The 21,909-nt window shown below is 35.3% G+C and overlaps 2 protein-coding genes across 5 annotated transcripts in view; both read right to left on the reverse strand.

The window, feature by feature from the left end:
• LOC141529515 (patj homolog) overlaps positions 1-21,909 on the reverse strand; it is a 769,735-nt gene that overhangs the window by 276,372 nt on the left and 471,454 nt on the right. The gene's annotated exons all lie outside the window — the stretch shown is intronic.
• Positions 4,956-21,391, reverse strand: LOC141529542 (uncharacterized). 2 transcript variants are annotated; one of them, XR_012479611.1, is made up of 5 exons: positions 20,159-21,386; positions 19,635-19,803; positions 19,342-19,548; positions 5,395-5,575; positions 4,956-5,307 (listed from the first exon to the last, which is right to left on the reverse strand). XR_012479611.1 is itself a non-coding variant. In XM_074246143.1 (4 exons), the coding sequence occupies exons 1-3, from the start codon at positions 20,266-20,268 to the stop codon at positions 19,372-19,374; spliced, it is 456 nt and encodes a 151-aa protein (XP_074102244.1). In that variant the 5' UTR covers positions 20,269-21,391; the 3' UTR covers positions 18,807-19,101; positions 19,342-19,371. The 2 variants fall into 2 exon arrangements, 1 of the variants encoding a protein (XP_074102244.1); XM_074246143.1 differs by lacking the exons at positions 4,956-5,307; positions 5,395-5,575 and adding an exon at positions 18,807-19,101 and having other exon boundaries at positions 20,159-21,391.

Below are 21,909 nucleotides of genomic sequence, written 5' to 3' on the forward strand. Positions count from 1 at the left end.
AGTAAGTGAGAAGTTTGAAGAATAGACCGTCTAGCCATACAGTGTCAAAAGCTTTTTTTAGATCTATAAAACAGGACCCAACGCATCGACCAGCATTCAGTTCTCTACATATGTCTAAGGTGAATTTGTTTATTGCGTGTATTGTTGAGTGTTTATGGCGAAAGCCGAACTGATGGTCGGGTAAAATTTCATTTACCTTACAGATTTTTAGTATAGCTTTATTTATTACTACTTCAAATATTTTGCTTATGTTTGGCAGGAAACTTATGGGTCTGTAACTAGAGGGATTAGAGCTGTCCTTATCTTTTTTTTTTTTAAGCAACTACTTTGGCTATTTTCCATTGAGATGGGAAGTAGGAAATATTGAGTGCATTGTTAAATAGGATTGTAAAAAGATATATAATATTAGAGGGAAGGTTTTTTAAAATAAAGTTAGGTATGCCATCAAAGCTGGAGGATTTTTTGTTGTTTAATTTTCTAAATATTTTTGGAGTTTCGGGAAGGAAGTAAAATAGTCGGGAAAAGGGTTATTTGGGGGGTATGTGGAAGGAACATTTTTTGAAAACTGTAACAGAGAAGAGTTCGTTTGTTCTTCGAGGTTTATTTTGTTTTTAAGTTCGTCAATTTTTCTGTTTACTAAGCGTATATGAGCTTCTTTGTGCATGTTAATGCTTTGGTTGTTTGTCGCCTCAAAGTGAGCCCCAATTAAATCTAATTTCTCACAGGGTTGTGTAATGATACTTGCATTATTGTTATCTTTATTGAAAGTGGTTATGTCTAGATCTGCTGCATTTAGTAAATGGTGTTTGTCAATAGGAATTTTTAGATTGTCAACGGAGGAGATGCCTTTTTTCCTGAATAACTTATTGATTTGAGGAAGTGATTTTACTGGATCATTAGGAGGTATGTTTCTTATTTTTTTTCCCAATATGCGTTAGATGCCTTATTAAATTCATTGGATATTTTGGTTTTTAATTCTTTTAAGTTGTTTTTGTAATATATCAGTAGAGAATTATTAGATTTGATTCCGAATTTTTCCCGAACTTTTCCCGAACTTTGTGAATGTGTGATGATATGTAATTTTTATGCTTTTGTAATTTTTTTATGTTGTTATTTACGAATTTGTCGGTTGTATTTTTTGGGATAATTATAGGGGTTGCTATGTTAATTGATTTAGTCATCGCCGCGTTTAAGTTTGTCAATCCTGTATCTATTTCGTCTTTTGAAAGGTTTCCGTCTGTAGATAGTTCAGAGATTTTGTAAGAGTTGAGTGATTTTTCAAATCGGGTCCAGTTAGTTTTAGCAAAGTTAAGACCGTAACGGGGTTTTTCAGTTTCCAAATTCGTCAATCTGTCAATTGTAATGTCAAATTTAATTGCATTATGGTCACTGTCAAAAGGTAAAGTATTAAGGTTATTGTTGGTCAGGTTTATGAAGTTGATGCGATTGTCAGCTAAGCATATGTCAAGATATGAATCACTGGCGGGGTACGTTGCTACATCAGGGCCTGAAAGATTAATTTTATATTTTATTTCATTGTTTTTTAACCAGATGTGCAGAGATTTACCTCTGGGATTTTTAACTAAGTTCTTCCAGTTTTTATGTTTAGCATTTAGGTCTCCGGCTATTATATAAAAGGTGTCTGGGTCATCAAGGTCGAGTTCATTAAACAAAGCGGACAGTTCTTCTATGAATTCTTTCTTACAGTTTCCTGCTGAATAAATCGAAAGGATGAACAGTTTCTTATTGCTTGTAATGTTAATTTTTATTGCTGTACATTCGATGCATACGGCATTTACTAGACATTTGGGAAAAACTCGGCTATGTTTGAGTATATCCCGGATAAATATGGCGGTACCTCCTCCTTGTATAGAGTTTGGTCTGTCTGATCTAAGTAATTTGTAGTTGTTAAAAATAGGATTAAATCTTTGTGATAATTTTGTTTCTCCGAGAAGTACGAAGTCTGGGTTGTGATGATTTATGATTTGGGATAAGTTGTAGCGTTTATTATGGGAAATGAGAGAGTTTATGTTAAGTGCAATAAAGGACAGCTCTTTATATTTGTGATTTTTTATGACGGGATTATGCATTATTGGTTTTGGGTAAGTGTTAGAAGATTGTATAGGTCGCTCACTCGACCGATTGTTGCTGTAACTGCGTCAGTGTTTTTATTTGCGAGCAAATTTTTGAGAGGTCAGGGTTTGTTACCTGGGACGGTGTTTTGTTTGGAATGTGTAAAGGCTCATGGTCAAAGGGAGGTTGATTGTGGTAATAAGGTTGGCGGGTGTTTGGGATGTTTTTTTTTTGTAATGTCACTAAAAGATACTGAGGGATTGATAATTTTGTTAATGCTAGCTAATTTTTTTTCTCTTTCTGCCTTTTGCCTTAATTGTAGTTGTTTTAAATTGTTTTTAAACGAAATGAAGTTAGGGCACCCTCTGTATGACGCGGGGTGGCCATTCTCCTTACATAGAATGCATTTAAGGTTTTTCTTAATATTAATAGAAGCGTTATCCATAACGGCAGTATCTTTTTTCAATTTATCGATTGGGCAATTACCTATTTCATGAGTTTTTGCGCATTTGACGCATTTAAAAGGTAAGTTACAATTTTTAGATGTGTGATCTAGGCCTTGACAGTTGTAGCATTGCACAACATCAGGGTTTTTATATTTGTCCCAATGGATAATTTGAAAATCATATTTATAAATCTTTTCCAGGTTTTTTGTTTTACTATCCGCTGATAAATGAACTGCGAAAATAGGTAATATTTTATTTTCAAGAATTGACTTTTTTGTTTTAAATTGGCGGACTTTTAAGAAAGTGATTTCTTCGGTTTTTAAGCTGATTAGGTCCTTGAGAATAACTTCTGGATTGAAGTTTGCCCTAAATTTTTCGGGAGAAGTCTCCTGTGTTAGTGACTCTTTTGTCATAACCAGATTGACTCCCCCTTGAGATTAATTGATTTAAAACACTTATATGCACTGATGGGTATGTATCGGCGAATTTAAATTAATAATAATAAGGGACAATATTGTGTTAATCATTATGACACTGTCACTATTCTAGATAGAACACTATTGTGTAGGAGGGACTTGTCCGAAGTAGGTCCTTACAGGTCAGTGACCAAAGTAAGAATGACCTGTTTACCTACGAGGCTTACTTAAAAATTAAGTAGGTAAAATTTGTAATAGCTACAAGTAATGTGAATCGTGTCCATGATCGATGCATAATGAACAAAATTTTTTATCAAATTTGCAAATTGTTAATTATCAATATACGCTGATAGAAAGATTTATTAACTATTAACAAATTGATTCATTCGAAGACAATTATTTAATTTATTAAATTCTAATAAATATTTTTTAACATTCAATAAATATTTATTCAGAAGAAAAGTATATTTATTAAAATAGTTTATAAGTATTTATTAATAGTTAACAAATATAGTTATATCTAGCCAGATGTAATAAAATCTTTTTATGTCTGATGTATTTTTGAACTTAGATATTGTTAGATCTGATCAAATATGACTAGATCTTATTATATCTAATGTATTGATCAACTCAGATATAGTTATTTCTGTTTAGATCTGATAAAAATTCGTCACTTTGCTTCGCTGACATGCGCAGTCAGCCTTCTTCCCGAAGCTGACGAGAAAGAAGACGCATTATTATTATTTTTTTTTTACAACCACGCTTTCTAGTAGTCGCTTCGCCATTATTATAAATGTTTTTCGCTATTTCTAAATTTCCGCTGATTTTCTCTAAACTAATAATTTAAGTTGCTAAATAAATTGTGCTAAATTTATTTAAGTCTGTTTCAGATAATTTCATTGTTATTTGTGCAGTAATGAACCGCTTTTTTCAGTGCCGAGTCTGTGAACACCACATGCCAGCCAGCTTCGCTTTTTCATTCACGCTCGGATGAACTTATCCGCTTTCATAATAGCAATCCGCTAACTTTATGATAAATTATTAAATGTAATTAGTGTAAATAAAGTTCTAGTTGATATAAATTATAATATTTCCGCCGTATTAATTTCGATAACCAGTCTCAACCAGATCCGTTGTTTTTTCGCTTCTTGTATATTTCACACTTTGAGATCGAGATCGAACGGACGTCCTAGTCATCGCGAATTCGGTACTTCCTAAGTCTCGGTCTATCGCAAGATATTATTAATATTGTTTGCGTTTTAAATTAACTTAACCTTGTACGAGTTTTTCTACTCATTCGTAATAATGAATCATTTTGTAATTGTGAATGTTAATTGATTGTAATAATACAAAAGAGTAAATCACAAGATGCTGAATCTCCAACAAAAACTCCTGCCTCTCTGACATGTATATGGAATCCCTACAATAAAAATACATGACAGTTTGAAGTTAGTCAATAGTCGAAAAAATGGGACCTGATTCCATATTGGTAGAATATAAACCCTCCTCAGTTACTATTGGTCAATTTCCTGGTACGTGAACATATCAATTGAACAAGAAAATTTAAATTTTTATTTAAAATAATTGATAATTGATAATTAATTTTAATTTTAATTAATAAATTTTAATAAATCATATAAATATAAAATTAATAAAATTAATTTACCGATAATAACTGATCAAAAGTGGAACAACCTTATCAATGTGTTCATTCGTTATTTATTTTATTATAATAATAATATTTTAGAATCTTAATTAAATGAATAATGAATATAAAAATATTTATTAATAGAACTCATGACTAATAATAATATAAACAATACCAGCAACACATGATAATAATAATAATAGTAATTTAATATTTATTTTTCTAAATACTTACGTCAGAAAATATCTATAAAATAATAGTAATAATAACAAAAGATGTTACTATTGTTGTAACTAAAATTTAAAAAATTACCAGTTGTCAAAGATACATTTATTTGAAAAATTTTTATTACATTAAAGTTCTTGTCTTTTAACTAATCAACTATAATAATAAAATCGTAACATCTTATATGATAATTTCATATTTAATTGAAATTAAATATTAAATTAATAAAAAAAAAAATAAATAAGATCAATTAAGAAGTAATAGTGAAAGTTTAACCACGTGGTGACAATTGAATATTTAAGGAAAAAAATATTAAAGGTAAGTATAAAAGACATAATCCTAAACAATTTTAAGATAAAAATCAACGATTTTAAACGCTATTAATGAGGATTAATAAGACCAATTTTCTCCAATTGGAAAGTTGGTAGAGCAGCTACTCCTGCTTCAAGAGTCACATCAGCTATATTTTTAACTGAAAGAAATGAAGCTCGTCTTGGAACTGAAAAATAAAAAAATGATTAATTACATTTTTAGTCAGTCGTAAACTCATTGTATTTATTTATTTAAATATTTTAATACAATTTACCTTTTGAACGATATTTCACCCATAATCCGTACATATACACCGACAACCAAAGCAGGATTATTTACAAAATTCTCAATAACAACCCTCAGTGTGTATTTAATGTCTACGATCATACCGCATACATAGACATTGGCTCTGTTCCCTACATTTGCAAACGGCATCTTTATCCAACCTCAGACAACTGTAATAATAATATTAATACTAATTAATAAACCATCATTAAATCTTAATCTATAGATATAAATATTGTTACATCCCAGACTTTCGGGTTTATTAATTTAAATTTCCCAGGTGGGTGGAGTTAGGTGATCGATAGATCCCTTTAACACCCGTCACAAACAAGCCCTTTCGTAATTTCATTAATTGTTGGTTAATAAGACCTTACCTTTAAGGGCCCCATAATTCTCCTCATATTATACCCTTCTTTTCCAACCAGCGGGTTTTTGACCGTAGCGACGATCGTAGAATGGATGGTTGCACCAGGTGGTTCCGCCTTGAGTGGCAGGTCGGCCTTGATAATGGTCCAATCCCGTTCGACGTTGGTCTAATAGGCTGGCAGCCCTTGGTCCTAAACCCTGCGAGCGATTGGACTTCCTGACAGCGACGACGGTGAACCGGGCGAATCGTCGAGGAGGTTGATACCGACCGGTGATGTGACAACGGTCACTCACAGATTCACTCACCAATCGCGGAACATTATCCGAATAATTTGAGAACCTTTATTGGACCGAAAGACCTGATTCTAATTGGAACGTCTTCCCCGGGGTGTAAATTCGATTGGTTAAGAGGAAGGAGAGTACTGCTTAAAGGGGGAACAGCTTAAAAGCGCTCGCCCCTGTGGGACTAATAAAAAAATGGCACGAACGTAGAGTTGGGTTATAATAGGTTTATTAAAAATTTGGAGGGAGAGGTCCGGTCAGCTGAGCAGCGTTCTGTGCACTCCAAAGTCTCACTGATTACTGACTGGATGCTCTCGTTAATTAGTTTTTATAAATTAGCATCAGCCATCTTTGATCTCAGGTTGCAGCCAGAGAACGACGCTGAGGCCCGGGTCCCATGCTGACGCATATGTTTTGTCTAGCTCGGGCTGCAGCGTCTCCTCGGAGTCTTATCTCGTAAGATTTCCGTTGCCTCGCTGGTGATAACCACCTGCGAAACAACGGAATTTTTATTGCATTTGATTTCGTGGAATAATAATTTAATTTTAAAAAGATTAATTAAATTTTAAAGTTAAATTTTCTGGGACGTAACACCTCCCAACCTTAGAAACTTGTAGCGCTTAACGAAATGCGGTACTAGTTCTGATTGCTTCTATATAAACCGAAATTTCCTCATTTTAATTTCTAAAATATATTAAATTCTAGATTCGAAGATGACTGATCTTCTTATTGTCTAAATATTTGAGCTGATACAATGCTTGTTACCATAATTTGATAGGTTTATAATAATTATTACATAGTTACAACTAAGTCGTCTTAGTATACCTTGTCCCTTCAACTAAGTATCAGTTATATAAGTGATATGATATTCTTCGAGTTAATCGTACGTTATTATACGTTGATGTTATTAATCTATTTAATCAATAGATGATTAATAAAACTTTATAAGTGATACACGAAGTTCAAGGTTCAAAATTCAGTTAATATACGGCTAATATAGTTCATTCAATAAATGATTAATAAACTAATTAATAAATGATTATAATGATTAACTTATATAGTTGAATCGATGTTTGATTAACAAAATTAATTAATGAATGATTATAATGATTAGTTAATTGTTCTGAAGAGACGACCCGGCTTGGCTATTATCGCGCACTACACTGTTTCGTAAGCAGGCTAACGTAGCCCTACTGTAACACTCATGTAGATTTGTTCGCGGATCTTCCGGTTGCTGACCTTCCAATTGTCTGGATAAATTCGCGTACGACATCTCTTCAGGCGGAGCAGATTGTCTGCAGTCTTGAGTTCCATCGATGATGCTTATAGTTGATCTTGGTCGTGGTATAGGTGTCATGATTTGACCTTCTTCGTCGTGAATTCTTCGGCGATGATGGTGATGGTGCAGTATGAGATTCGCTAGCGTATCCCATACTGATGTAATTAATAATATACTACATCCATATATGCTATATAGAGCATATCCGTGGAATAGCGTATCGAAGACGAACTTTATCAATCTGAGCAGCAATAATATTGATAAAAGACCGGCGGTGACGGAGCCGAAGTCAACGAAGCTTCGCCAGATTCTCCATCCGGTGCTGACTGCTAGTTTTTCCAGGGCATTTTCGTCAAAGAGGCCCATAACGTCTACGCTTCCTGCTGGAATCGTTCGACCACCTGCCCCCATTGCTATTGAGTTAAGCAGCGCGGGTTTTTCCGCGGGGAACATGATACGATTTCTAAGCTTGTCCAAGTTTTTCTGTGAATATATTCCCGAGGTTGCTCGATGCTCTGGATTCTCGTAATTCCATGTTGGGGCGGACATTGGCAGAAGTTGTTGAGGAGCAGGTGCCCTAATTGCTTGTGGAGTGATGTGAAACCACGCACCGTCAACGAAATAAACAATCGGTAAGATAGTGTTGCACTCAACTAATGTTCCGCGCCGCACTAGTATTCTCGACTTGGGTTTGAGGAAATAGCTTTTATTGTTATAGGTCACCGGGAGCTCCTGATAACAGTGCTCGGCTTCTCTTACTCGAACTGGTACAGCAACGCATTTTGTAATGTATACCAGTTCTCCGGCAACAGTTGTATAATAACCTGGACCTTTCATCAGGGCATAACCGAATTCGTCTGGAGTTAGAGAAGATAAAGCCAAGGCGTTTAGAAGAACGGCTCGTTCTAGTTCGCAGCGATGGACCAGGACGTCATGGTAAAGGTTCTGCATCTGTTGACGAACAAATTTTTCGACATACACAGATTTACTGTTAATGTATGCGAATATATCCATATCTTCAATTTTGATTAACTCTACTCCAAGTGTATGGCCTGGGTTCTTGATTTTTATTATGAAGAGTTTAGGATGTTCTGTTCTGATGACTGTGTGTCCACAGACTTCCATGGTCCCTTGTTGTGCGAGGGCAAATATGATGTCCTCGGTGGTGAGCGAGTATACGTCCGGTAATCCGTTTTCACCTATTAATCGGGTAGCAGGTCCCTGGTAAAGTTGCGCGTATTTCATTAAACACGAATTTTTAGGCACTTCACTCCAAAATGCGGACATTCCGTCACTCGTAATGCAATTCAGTTTTCCCGCTTCACATCGCGTTCCCGAACGTAATAGCACTTCATTTGTCTTAGAGTTTAGCGCTGTTTCATACTCGGTGAGCGTAATTTCGAATGTCGCATCGACCACTACACCTGACCACGTGCCATACTCGTCACTGTAAGTTCCCGATTTACAATCTTCACCCATGTTTTGGCTTCCGGCCAATATGGCAATGCGGTGATTTGTACTATTCACTTTTAAATTGTCAAATTGGATGCGATCAAATAGCCAAACTGAGTTCGTCTCATGCATTTTCTTACATTTATGGTAATCTAACCTTATATAATATTCTCTCCGACCGTATAGCACGGAGGATGTATGGGAGTGCATACCACAGTGTTGTATGTGGCGATTTATTAATATTTTACACTCAATTACGTGTACATTAGAAACCTCGGCGGGTTGTAACAAGTAAATGTTAAGTTTTTCCGCTTGAGGCGGGTTATCTGGGATTTTGCACTCCCCTACATCTAACAATGATAGCGTAGAAGTATTCATAGAGGATCCCCCGCAGTCGAATCCCATCAGTGCCTGAGAAAGAGGGAGGATTACCAGCAGTATGATCTGAAATTATATACGAGAAATTCTTAACTTGTTTATATGGACAATTTTTGATTCCCCATTAACCTCAATTTCGGCTACCTCATTACCCTCTATTCCCAAAACTTCGTGGGGACCGGTATACTGCGGGTCGCCCTTTCCCTTCCTGGGCTCTACTAGCAGGAACACTCTCGTTCCTGGTCTTATTCTAAGAGGATTAACTTTTCTATCGTAATATAATTTAGATCGTACCTTGGCTCAACGTAAGTTCTCACCGGCAGCCGCTTCAGACTGTTTGATACGTCTAAATAATTGTTCTAAATATTCAGCATATGATTCATTAGTTTCCTCCACGCTTTGAAACTGAGAAGGGAGACGGGGTAATTTCCCGAATACTAATTGGTATGGGGTGAATCCCGTGGCTTCATGCTCGCTAACGTTGTATGAAAATGAAGCCAAATCTAAGCATTCATCCCAGTCTCCCTGCTCGCCGATACATTGTTTTATATATTCTTGGACAACATGGTGGGAACGTTCAACCGAGTCATTGCTCTGTGGATTATATGCCGTTGTATGGTACTGTCTAATTTTATATTTTTTTGCTATGTTTTTGAGCAAACTCGAAAGGAAGTTAGTACCTTGATCTGTTAAAATGCTCCAAAGCGACTGCCATAGAGAACTTAGTCAACAGATCTGGAATAGTTAGAATATATCTATTGCCTGACGCAGAAATATGCGTAGGATACATAATGTCTAATCCTACTTTATCGAACCCTGCGTCAGGAGTATCCGTGAGGACCATTGGTTGTTTTGTTTTAACCCTAACTAGTTTCTTTAGTTGACAATCCAAGCATCGTTGTATATAATTGACAACGTCGCTTTTTAACTTGGGCCAGAAAAAATTTTGTCTTATTCTCTTGTAGGTTTTGGTCATACCCTTATGACCTCCTACAGCAGAACCGTGATATTCCTCTAGAATTTGTGGTCTTTCCTCATTGTTAGGAATGCGGACCAAATTTAAACAAATTGTGATTTTTACCGCGGTATTGGAAAATATGTCAATTAAATTTTGTTGGATGGTCAACCATTTAACATCATCTATTTTACTAGTTTTTGCTACGCTAAATGATTCTAATCCTAATTCGAGAACATTATTATATACATTTCCCAAGGTCTCACGGATATCTCCTGTCGATACAAGGTCCATTTTCCTATATTTAGGTACTGCTACAATGCATCGTTTATCTCTTTTGTACGGAATTACTACAGAGCGACAATATGCGTTGTTTAAATTATTTGGTATTTGTAATACATCAGCAAGTTCGCGGCTACCCTCGTCACAGGGTTTACCTTGAACATTGACGAAAATTACAATATTATCAGATTGCATCGATAATCGGTCACGCGTTTCGCGGACGTTTGGCGCAATTTCGCGTATCTGCGGAGTGATTGTCGCGCGGGCGGCTTGCGGAGGGCGAATATTTTCGTTGCTTCCTGCCTCTCCCTCCTCAGAACGACGATCGTCCTCGGAGGAGTCTTCCGCGTCCGTACGAAGGTCTTCACTATCGTCACCGTCACTACTACTTATATCACGCCGTTCGTTTGCTGGCGGAGGGTCATCTGATAATCCCTCATTTTCAGAATCTTCGCCTGATGAATAATTTATATTAGGGGTTCCGGGAACCTCTATGCTCTTGGGCATCTCGTTTTTTTCTCTTTCACCGACCGCGCCCGCGTTTTTATTGTTAGTCTCGTTTGCAATGTCTTTGGTCACTTCACTAGCGGTATCCGTGCTTTCATTATCTGGGACCGGCGGCGGTTTTTGCAAACCTGACGGACCAGGTTGGTTGATTTTTCTCTTTGTTCGTGGTGTTGGCGACGGGGTTGGTATAGGCCACTGACGCGGTTTGAATTGGAAACGAAGCGGAGGAGATTTGGCTGGACGCATTTCTACATCAGAATTACTACTCTGTTCGGGCGTGTCGTTTAATGCTCGGGTTTTACTTCGGAGACTGTACCGTTTCCGAACGCGTTTCTTATTTGCCATCGGCTCCTCTTCGCTAGTTTCATCTGGTGTTGATATAATTTCGTCAGGGTTGTTCCGGCGGATCGGTGCCACCTTTACAACGTCTTCCGGTTCATCGACTGGGTTCCGAGATAAAGAATCGACATTGGAATTTATTCGACCTGGCTTATATAGGACTTTATACGTGTAATCTTCCATGCTTAAGCGCCACCTTACTATACGAGAGTTAGGTGATGTTACAGAATTTACCCAAGTAAGAGGTCGGTGATCCGTTACGAGTGTAAATTGACTTCCGTAGATGTATGGCCTAAATTTATTTACAGCATATACGATCGCAAGCATTTCTTTCTCTATTGTCGAATAATTTCGTTCTGCCGAGGTTAATAACCACGAGGCGAAGGACACCGGTTTATCCTTATTAAATTCCCCTTGACTTAGGCATGCACCTATACCATAATCGCACGCATCTGTCGTTATAATGAATTCGCGTGAAAAGTCGGGAAATTGTAGGATGGGTGATGTTATTAATTTATTTTTGAGCGTTTCAAAAGCTTCGATTTGGCTATTACCCCATTCAAACATAGCGTCTTTTTGCAACAGTCAGGTCAAAGGTTTACTAGTTTTCGCATAGTTGCCGATGAACCTTCTATAATATCCGGTGAGACCGAGGAATTCTCGAATCTTTTTAAGATTATTGGGTGTAGGGAATTTTGCTACAGCATCTGTCTTTTTCGGGTCTGGTTGGACTCCGTTAGCTGAGATTATGTGACCCAAGTAATTAATTTCTTTACGAAATAAGTGACATTTGTCGGGTTGCAATTGCAGACCAGCTTGGCGTAACTGATTAAAAAGCTCTTCAATTTTAGCAATATGTTCATCAAAAGTTACAGAGCATACTATAATATCATCCATATAAACGAATACACCCCTACCCATCATACCCATCAGCAATTTATTTATTAATCGTTGGAATGTAGGAGGGGCGTTTTTAAGCCCGAACGGCATTCGAACGAATTCATAATGCTGATATGGTGTACTAAAGGCAGTTTTGTGGATGTCATCTGGATTTATTTTGATCTGATGGAACCCGCTTGCCAAATCAAAGGTGGAAAAATATTTCGCACCGCTAGTCTGGTCGATAATTTCTATAATATTTGGCGTAGGGTAAACGACAGTATAAGTTTTTTCATTGAGATCTCTAAAGTCGATCACCATGCGCCACCTTTTGTTACCAAGTGAATCGTCTTTTTTTTTGACGATCCAGATGGGTGAACAGTAACCAGATTCGGAAGGTCTAATTATTCCCTTTTCTTCGAGTTCCTTGACCTGTCTAGAAATCTCTTCTCTGTGTATTGGAGGAAAGCGATACTGTTTTTTGAACACCGGGTTATCATCGGTTGTTATAATTCGATGCAAAATTTCGTTTGTCGAACCTAAATCCTCCCCCGGCAAGTAAAATAGTTCCTGATTATTATACAACAAATTCTTTATCGCTACGCGTTGAAGATCCGATAAATCTTCAGTTAAATGTACGAAGTCGATCACTTTTTGTGCTCGCTCCGGAGTTTTTAAATCGTCAGATATTGCGAGTACTCTTGATTCGCCATTTTCTCGGACTCCGAAATTTGACAGAGTATTTTCTGTCTGCCGTACGTCAATACTAACGCGTGAAGAATTGTCTACTATTTTAATTGTTTTAATTTCAGAGAGGTAATCGCTTTCATCCAACCACAGATCGGGTTTCAAATTAACCACAGGTGTCGGGATTAGGACTTCGTAATCTAAATTACTGTGAGCTCGCAAGAGTGTAGTACCATTGTCGTTGGCTTCAAAGGTGGCGCCGACTTCTACCCCCTTAGCGTAATAGATGCGTGGGACATAACCATAATCGTATGAGTCAGAAGTAGTTCCGATCGTTATCGTAGAGGACGATTTTGGAGGTAATTTTCCAACGATTGTTTCAAAGAACGGTATTTGCACATCGAAAAACGCAAACAGTTTACAGTCAAAGAAAAGCCTCGCGCCGTATTCGTTGAAAAATTTCGCACCTAGTAAAGCGGGGTGTATTGTAGGAAAATTGTCTTCTACGACATTAAATTCCACATCATACCCACATAATTCTACGTATGCCTTTCCTAACGTGTATACCGGGTCTTTGTTAATGCCCAGTAGCGCTAATTTAGAGCTTTTATCAATTGATTGCGTTTTACGAAGTGCACTGATCTTGATCAGATTTACCTCTGACCCAGTATCAAGCATAATGGTAATTGAATTTACAGTGTCGCCACTCTTACCTAAAATAGCGGGTACGTTTGTCTTAAGTAAATTAATTACGACTGTTGCGATGTTGACTGACCGGTCGCATTTTTCGATGGGTTTTTCGTGGTCTCCTGACTCCCGTGGGCCCCACCGTTGTTTTTCCCCGGGAGAGTCGAGTTTCCCGACTGTCCATTAAGGGCCTGATTCAGGGCGGCTAGCTTAAAACAATTCGATAAAGTATGGTTCGTTCCACCACAGCAGGGACATTTTTCTCCCGATTTCTCGCTCCTTGGATTATTATCCTTAGAGGATCCGCTATTTTTCTTTTCAGTGGCTTCCGTCGGTTTAGCGATTTTCCGAGAATTATTTTTAGCTTTAAGACCTTCAAATCCCGGAATAAGCTTTTTCCAACATTCATCTTCGCTATGGCGGCGCGCACCGCAGAATCCGCATATAATGTCCCTTTTTTTGTTATCACGAGAGGGTTTACTTTGTTTTGTTTTTCCATTATCATTACTCGCGGTATTTTGAATATATGCAACCTTCGCGACCTGTTGTGTCCCAGATGATGTCGCTGTCAGGGCTTTAAAACGCCTTTTATTTGATTCAAAATCTGTGGATGCTTCGATGGCCGATGCGTATGTTTGTTCTAGGTCACCGTGAGGTTTGAGCATGCATTGCATCTGAAGGATCGGGGGGATACCGTTAAGAAAAGCGGAGATACAATCTTTATCTATTTTTCCCGTTTCTTCGGTGGACAACCCTCCGCGTTCCATGGTTTCGGCACGGATAATATCACGGTAAATAGTACGCGCTCGATTAACGTATGAAACCATGGTTTCGCCAGGTTTCATAATAATATTTTCCATATCCGCCTTGTACTGATTAGCGGAGCGGCGTCTGTCAAAAATAGAACGCATGAGATTATCGAATTCTTGAAAATTGGAATAATCCATATTTTCTATCGCCGTCCGGGCGTCGCCTTCGAATTTTTGGCGTACGAGAGTTAAAAACGTGATTTCTGAACTTTGAGGGAGCATGGAGCACGCGCGTTTACATGCTCTGATAAAATCTGACACTGATGTGCTCGAGCCATCGAAATTTGGAACATAAGATAAAGCATCTTTAACAGTAATATTCGACCCATTTATTTCTACTTTTGGAACGATAGTCGGTTTTGAATCTTGCAAATTAATATTGAGTTGCGCGAGATCCTTTTTTAACCAATCCACTGTTGAGGCCGGTTTGGGCTCTTTCAGCTGGCGGGCTCAGATTCTAAGGGATGCTGCGGTAGCTCAAGTTCATCTTCTTGAGCCTCGAGTTCCTTTTGCCGTTTCTCTAATTTTTCTCGAGTCTCCGTCAGTTCACGTTCACGTTCTTTTAAATTTTCCTCGATTTCTGTCAGTGCATGCTTCCGTTCCTCTAATCTAAATTCGAACTCTTTTAAGCTATGAAGACTAGGGTGGGTCAAAAAAATCGAATAATTTATTTTTGACTTTATACTCTGAAAAATAGGTTCGTAGACACCTAAAAAGAATTCTCTCCAAGTATAAGCTCTTAATTATAACGGGAAGGTCCTCCGCTTTGCGGGTTTCTATTTTTTTCGAATAATCAGATAAAAAAATTTATATCTCGCTTCCAACTGCTTGGAAAAATATTCCGTGGCATAGATTTTGTGAGAAATTGAATGCTTTACAAAAAAGGTCTCTTATGACTTTTTCAAAAACTCAACCGATTAAAAGATATTCATAGTTGAAGTTTGGCTATTTTAAGGAAAATATTCGTTTTTATTATGAATTTTATAAGTCGATGAAAAAAATTATTTCGGATTGCGGAACTCATGATTTTGTAGGAAATTTACTGCTCTACAAAAATGGTCTCTTATGATTTTTTGATTAAGTGAAGCCGTTACGAGATATTCATCGTCAAACATTAACGAATATCAATATTTCCAGTTTTTGATCAATAATTCGATAAATTTTAATTTAAACTATGAGTTTCAGGAAAATTTACATAAATTTGAGTTTCGATCGATAAAGAAATGTTATAAACAATTTTTTTAATATTGTTTTCAGTCTTGAGCTTGTTTGATTGCATTAAAACAAGAAATTAGAGCATTTTTTTCGACATATAGCCAATGATTAGTTTAATTTGAAGTGAATGACATATTTCTTTGTCAAATTTAATATGAAAAGTATTGAATCAAGTAAGAAACAACCAGTATTTAACTTTTTATAGATAAATTTTTTATTGAATTATCAATTGCAATATAATTGTCTATATTTTTAACATAACAGTACGCTATTACTATAAATAATTTCTTTTATTACAATTTGGGAATGTTTTTCGATGTTCTTTGACAACTTGCAATAAGTACTGGAATTGTTCTTCATTTTTGTCAAGCATTGATTATATTCACTGACTAATGCAACAGCTCGCTCTGCTGAATCATTGACAACTTTTAGTTGTTGAAAGTATTCTTTATTTTCGAGATAACTCTCATTAGTAGGCCATAATTCAACATCGACATCAAGAAAGTCATACGGTAGATCGAAGATTTTGAAAAGATTTAATGACTTTTTAGACACAAAGTCACTCAGAGTTCTCTGCGCCAATGAATTCAAATCTTTTTAGCAATTACAAATCATTTAGCTTTAGAATCTGTACCTTCACGAGTATTAACAGCTTCAACAATACTTTTTTTACTTCTAATGGAACGCCATCGTCAAACAGTGATAAAATGGCAAGTTCATCGCTCAAATACCATAAGTGCGAAATCATTTTTTCACACGTAGCTGAAGAAATCAAAGGATTGATATGTTTGTACTCCAATAAATTTTTCATAAACTGCAAGTCATGATAAGCAGCAGTTGTTGCAGAAGTTGATGAAAACCAAGCTTTTAAATACAATGTGACTATAAAAATACAGAAATGACGAAGACCATGCAATTCTTTCTGAGAGAGTTTGAATTCATCTCTGAATAGATACATTTTCAAACTATAAATGGCCTTAGCCATCCATCTAGCATGATGAACAGCACCAGGACGTTTGAAAGAAATCTTTTCTTGAGGCATTTCTCCAAGGAAAATCAATGATAATTCCAATAATTCTTTATCTAACTTATTATAACATTTCTTTATCGATCGAAACTCAAATTTATGTAAATTTTCCTGAAACTCATAGTTTAAATTAAAATTTATCGAATTATTGATCAAAAACTGGAAATATTGATATTCGTTAATGTTTGACGATGAATATCTCGTCACGGCTTCACTTAATCAAAAATCATAAGAGACCATTTTTGTAGAGCAGTAAATTTCCTACAAAATCATGAGTTCCACAATCCGAAATAATTTTTTTCATCGACTTATAAAATTCATAATAAAAACGAATATTTTCCTTAAAATAGCCAAACTTCAACTATGAATATCTTTTAATCGGTTGAGTTTTTGAAAAAGTCATAAGAGACCTTTTTGTAAAGCATTCAATTTTTCACAAAATCTATGCCACGGAATATTTTTCCAAGCAGTTGGAAGCGAGATATAAATTTTTTTATCTGATTATTCGAAAAAAATAGAAACCCGCAAAGCGGAGGACCTTCCCGTTATAATTAAGAGCTTATACTTGGAGAGAATTCTTTTTAGGTGTCTACGAACCTATTTTTCAGAGTATAAAATCAAAAATAAATTATTCGATTTTTTTGACCCACCCTAATGAAGACCCTTTGCAATTTCCGATTCTCGAAAATCTAAATCGGCCCGTCGTGCTTTTAAATTATTAATCTCGTCATTTGTTTCTATGGCGAGTTCGCGTTCATTAATTGCCAATTCCCGTTCTTCCAACGTAAGTTCTAACTTAGTAAAGGCGGATTCGCGTTCACTTATTTTATTTTCAATATCGGCGAGCCGTTGTTCCCGTACGCCCAAATCAGCTAACCGAGATTTAATAAGACTTTCACGTGCCTCCAATTCTTGCTCTTTTTTTTCATGCTTTTGACACTGTAAGTCTAACTGCTCACGTAATTCTTGGAGTTCTTCCTTCGTTAAGGGCTTCATAGAGAATAATTTGAAAGAAAAGAAAAAAAACGAGTCGAACTTCCTAATTAAAGGTTGATTTTGAAACGTTAAAATATCTAACGATATATGCGATATTTGGGTCAAGTTACTCATTAAATTTGTACAAGATCCGAATTAATTAATAAATTAATTGTCTAAAAATTAGAAAAATTTTCCGCATTCGGCATTAAACGAATTTCCCAAATAACATTTTTTTTTTTTTTTTTTTTTTCTTCCCATAGTCGGGAGAACTAAATTCCGTAGCAATCCATTTTTATTTCCCAATAATAAAAAAAGAAATTATATATAACAAAATAAAAAAAAATTTTTATTTGGCATTTTATACGCGATAATTTAGATGAATTAAAACAAAAATAATTTAATTTTTAATGAAATTATCGGCGTTACCGGATTAAAGCAAATAATAAAAATGGTTTGGTTGAGCATTTCTTTTCTTGAAAGAAAAAAAAAAGCTTACTATCAACTTCCCGCGATTTTTTTATCGGGGAATTATAATTCCGTAGCAACACTTTCGTTAAAATTAATTATTTTAAAGTTTCACTTCACACACACGGTGGTACATATTTGAAATTTTAAGTTTATATATATAAATGAAAATTACAAGCTTGTCTGTGATCCTGGTCACAGCACCACTGTTACATCCCAGACTTTCGGGTTTATTAATTTAAATTTCCCAGGTGGGTGGAGTTAGGTGATCGATAGATCCCTTTAATACCTGTCACAAACAAGCCCTTTCGTAATTTCATTAATTGTTGGTTAAAAAGACCTTACCTTTAAGGGCCCCATAATTCTCCTCATATTATACCCTTCTTTTCCAACCAGCGAGTTTTTGACCGTAGCGACGATCGTAGAATGGATGGTTGCACCAGGTGGTTCCGCCTTGAGTGGTAGGTCGGCCTTGATAATGGTCCAATCCCGTTCGACGTTGGTCTAATAGGCTGGCAGCCCTTGGTTCTAAACCCTCCGAGCGATTGGACTTCCTGACAGCGACGACGGTGAACCGGGCGAATCGTCGAGGAGGTTGATACCGACCGGTGATTTGACAACGGTCACTCACAGATTCACTCACCAATCGCGGAACATTATCCGAATAATTTGAGAACCTTTATTGGACCGAAAGACCTGATTCTAATTGGAACGTCTTCCCCGGGGTGTAAATTCGATTGGTTAAGAGGAAGGAGAGTACTGCTTAAAGGGGGAACAGCTTAAAAGCGCTCGCCCCTGTGGGACTAATAAAAAAATGGCACGAACGTAGAGTTGGGTTATAATAGGTTTATTAAAAATTTGGAGGGAGAGGTCCGGTCAGCTGAGCAGCGTTCTGTGCTCTCCAAAGTCTCACTGATTACTGACTGGATGCTCTCGTTAATTAGTTTTTATAAATTAGCATCAGCCATCTTTGATCTCAGGTTGCAGCCAGAGAACGACGCTGAGGCCCGGGTCCCATGCTGACGCATATGTTTTGTCTAGCTCGGGCTGCAGCGTCTCCTCGGAGTCTTATCTCGTAAGATTTCCGTTGCCTCGCTGGTGATAACCACCTGCGAAACAACGGAATTTTTATTGCATTTGATTTCGTGGAATAATAATTTAATTCTAAAAAGATTAATTAAATTTTAAAGTTAAATTTTCTGGGACGTAACAATATTGTACAATACATCCAACAAATGATCACTCTGAATAAATAAATGAATATTTATGTTAAGTACATCGAAATATTTATTGTAAATAATAAATAAGATCATACGGCGAAAATGTTGAAAAATCAACGTAATATTTACTGAAATTTCCACCGTGGGTAGGCACGTCCTTCAGTGAAACGGTATGTCGACAACGTTCGCAGGGAATCCTATGTTGAAACTCCCGCGCTTTAGATCGATCTCTGTCTCCGCCAACACAGTTAAACCGATGTCATTTATTTCTTTGTCATTAGACAAAACGTGCTCGTATTCTACAGGAGTACTTCTGGCACGTACAATTTTTATGATCTATAACAACAAACATGTTAACAATAATGTAGATATTATTTAATTCTAAACGAACACCAAAATCATGCGACTTTTTAATGGCTTACCGCGTGCTGACGTATAAATGGGCGATAAAAATCTGCTTGATCCTCAAAAAAATTTATACACACATCCGAATTATCATTGTTACTTACAATAATTCTAATTATTGGCGTTATTCCTTGAGTCATTCGACGAGCAACCTCTTTTACGTGTTTAATGTAACCTACCAAGTTGCTGAAAAATAAAATTTCCAATGATTGTACCATACATGTTCAATAAATATATGAAAATGAAAATTAAAATCACCGAAATTTTAAAATATTTATAATTTAATTTGTTAAAAAATGATTATTAAATATATTAAAATTAAAATAAAAATTTTCACATGGAGAAAATTTCAGAAATTATTTTTAGAATTTTTAAAAAACGGACATTCCTATTAATTAATTAATAAAGAAATAAAAACAATTTGATTGTCGGCTAACGTAATTTTTATTTAGTAATAATAATAATAAATAAATAAATTGTCCACATAAAATATAAATGACCGCCGGATTAAAGTAATATTTTTTGTAAATTTAATACTTACACAGTATCATCGTATACTACCCACTGACGAATCTCTTCATCGCATGTGAATGACATCGTCAGTAATTGTTGTTGTGGTTTCATTTTTCTTCTAAATAAATGATAAAACATATGAACGTTTTGAACCGACGCAAAATTATTTTACTGTCGAATATTTCTTGAGCGCAATATAACAGAATATAAAAGCGCGGTTTATTTGATACGTACATCACGTGCTATTGAAGCCGGCCTCGGACAAAAAAGGCGGATTTTTAAAGTATGGGCCTTACTGTAGCATTTTACCATCTATAATACAATCAACATAACTCTCAAGGGACAGAGACAAATATCAAATTTTCTAAAGTAAAAAAAAACATGATATAACATAACTCAATAATCGTAACTAAAATAATAATTACTTGAATAATTAATAATATGAAGTATAAACAATAAATAGTTAAGTCAAGATTATTATTATTTATTTCAACGAATACATGTGAAATTTGAATCTACGCGCCTTTCGAAAATCAATGATAATAATAATCGTCGTTAAACAGATTTTTTTATCATCAATATAATGTTTAAATTAAAATGAAAATAACCATTTTTTTCTTATTTACGATAATAATGATGATATGAATAATATTCCAACCATAGTTTTCAGTACAGAAATTTGGCTTCATTGATTAAATAGATGAACGATAGTAAGAAAGTTCTGGAATATGTCATACGATTTCGTTTTATTAAAAACATCATTATTATAACATCAAATAATTTTTTAAATTTAATTATTATTATTATTACATAGAAAACAGAAGATTTACAAATATGAAATCTTTACCATTTGTTTTTATTATAATATTTAATTTTTAATCAAGCATATAATATATTATTTTAATTGCGTACTTGACACTTTGGTGTTTCCGGTTGCAAGACGACGCGTGAAACCCGAAGGAAAAAGTTATTTTCGCTGTGACTTCGACGCGCGACGGTCCCCTAGCGGATCGGTTTATGCTCAGTATACACTAAGTATACATAGTGTATACGTGTCGAATTTATCCAAAATATACGCCGCGTATACACCGAAAATTTTTTTAAAGTCCCCGAGTTTGAGATTTTTCTAACTGTTGATTTAAAAATTTTTTTTAATTTATCAATAAGAATTGGCTACAAACTGCCAGAAACTGATAAAGGATAAAGGAAAAAAAAATTAAAAAATTTCAATTTAAGTTATGCATGAACGTTTTATTAAAGTATTCTAAAAGTAACTTTCAAAAAACATTACAGTGAAAATTTTGTTCATGGTATTCTGAAAATTTGAAAATTGTAAAAATAGCTTCTTAAGATTTTAACACACATAGATATGATAAAAATTTAATAGCCAAGATTTGTGCTGGAAATAATAAAAAGTTATGAGAATAATTAGAAGATATTTTTAATTAATTCATAGTTTTTGATTTTGGAAAAGAATTCTATCAGAGCAAAAATGAAATTTATTTTTCATCATAATAATATTTAAATATATTTCTGTTCTTTGAAATATTTTCAGAAAACAATGATAAAATGTCTAATCAATGTGAGCTACGTTAAGAGAAAAATTTATTTTTAAAAAAATGAGTAATGGAATAAGAAATTTTGTTGAAAACTGAACGATTTCATTTCTTAGCGATAGAAATAAAAATTTTACTCACAACAACTGTTTTGTTGAAAAAATTTTTATATATTTAAAAAAAAAACAATTATAAAAACTTGCAAGTTATCTACCTAAATACT

The sequence above is a fragment of the Cotesia typhae genome, unplaced genomic scaffold (genome assembly GCF_013202065.1).
Source record: "Cotesia typhae breed Kobodo isofemale line unplaced genomic scaffold, CoteBio_Ctyphae contig_48, whole genome shotgun sequence".
NCBI lineage: Eukaryota > Metazoa > Arthropoda > Insecta > Hymenoptera > Braconidae > Cotesia > Cotesia typhae.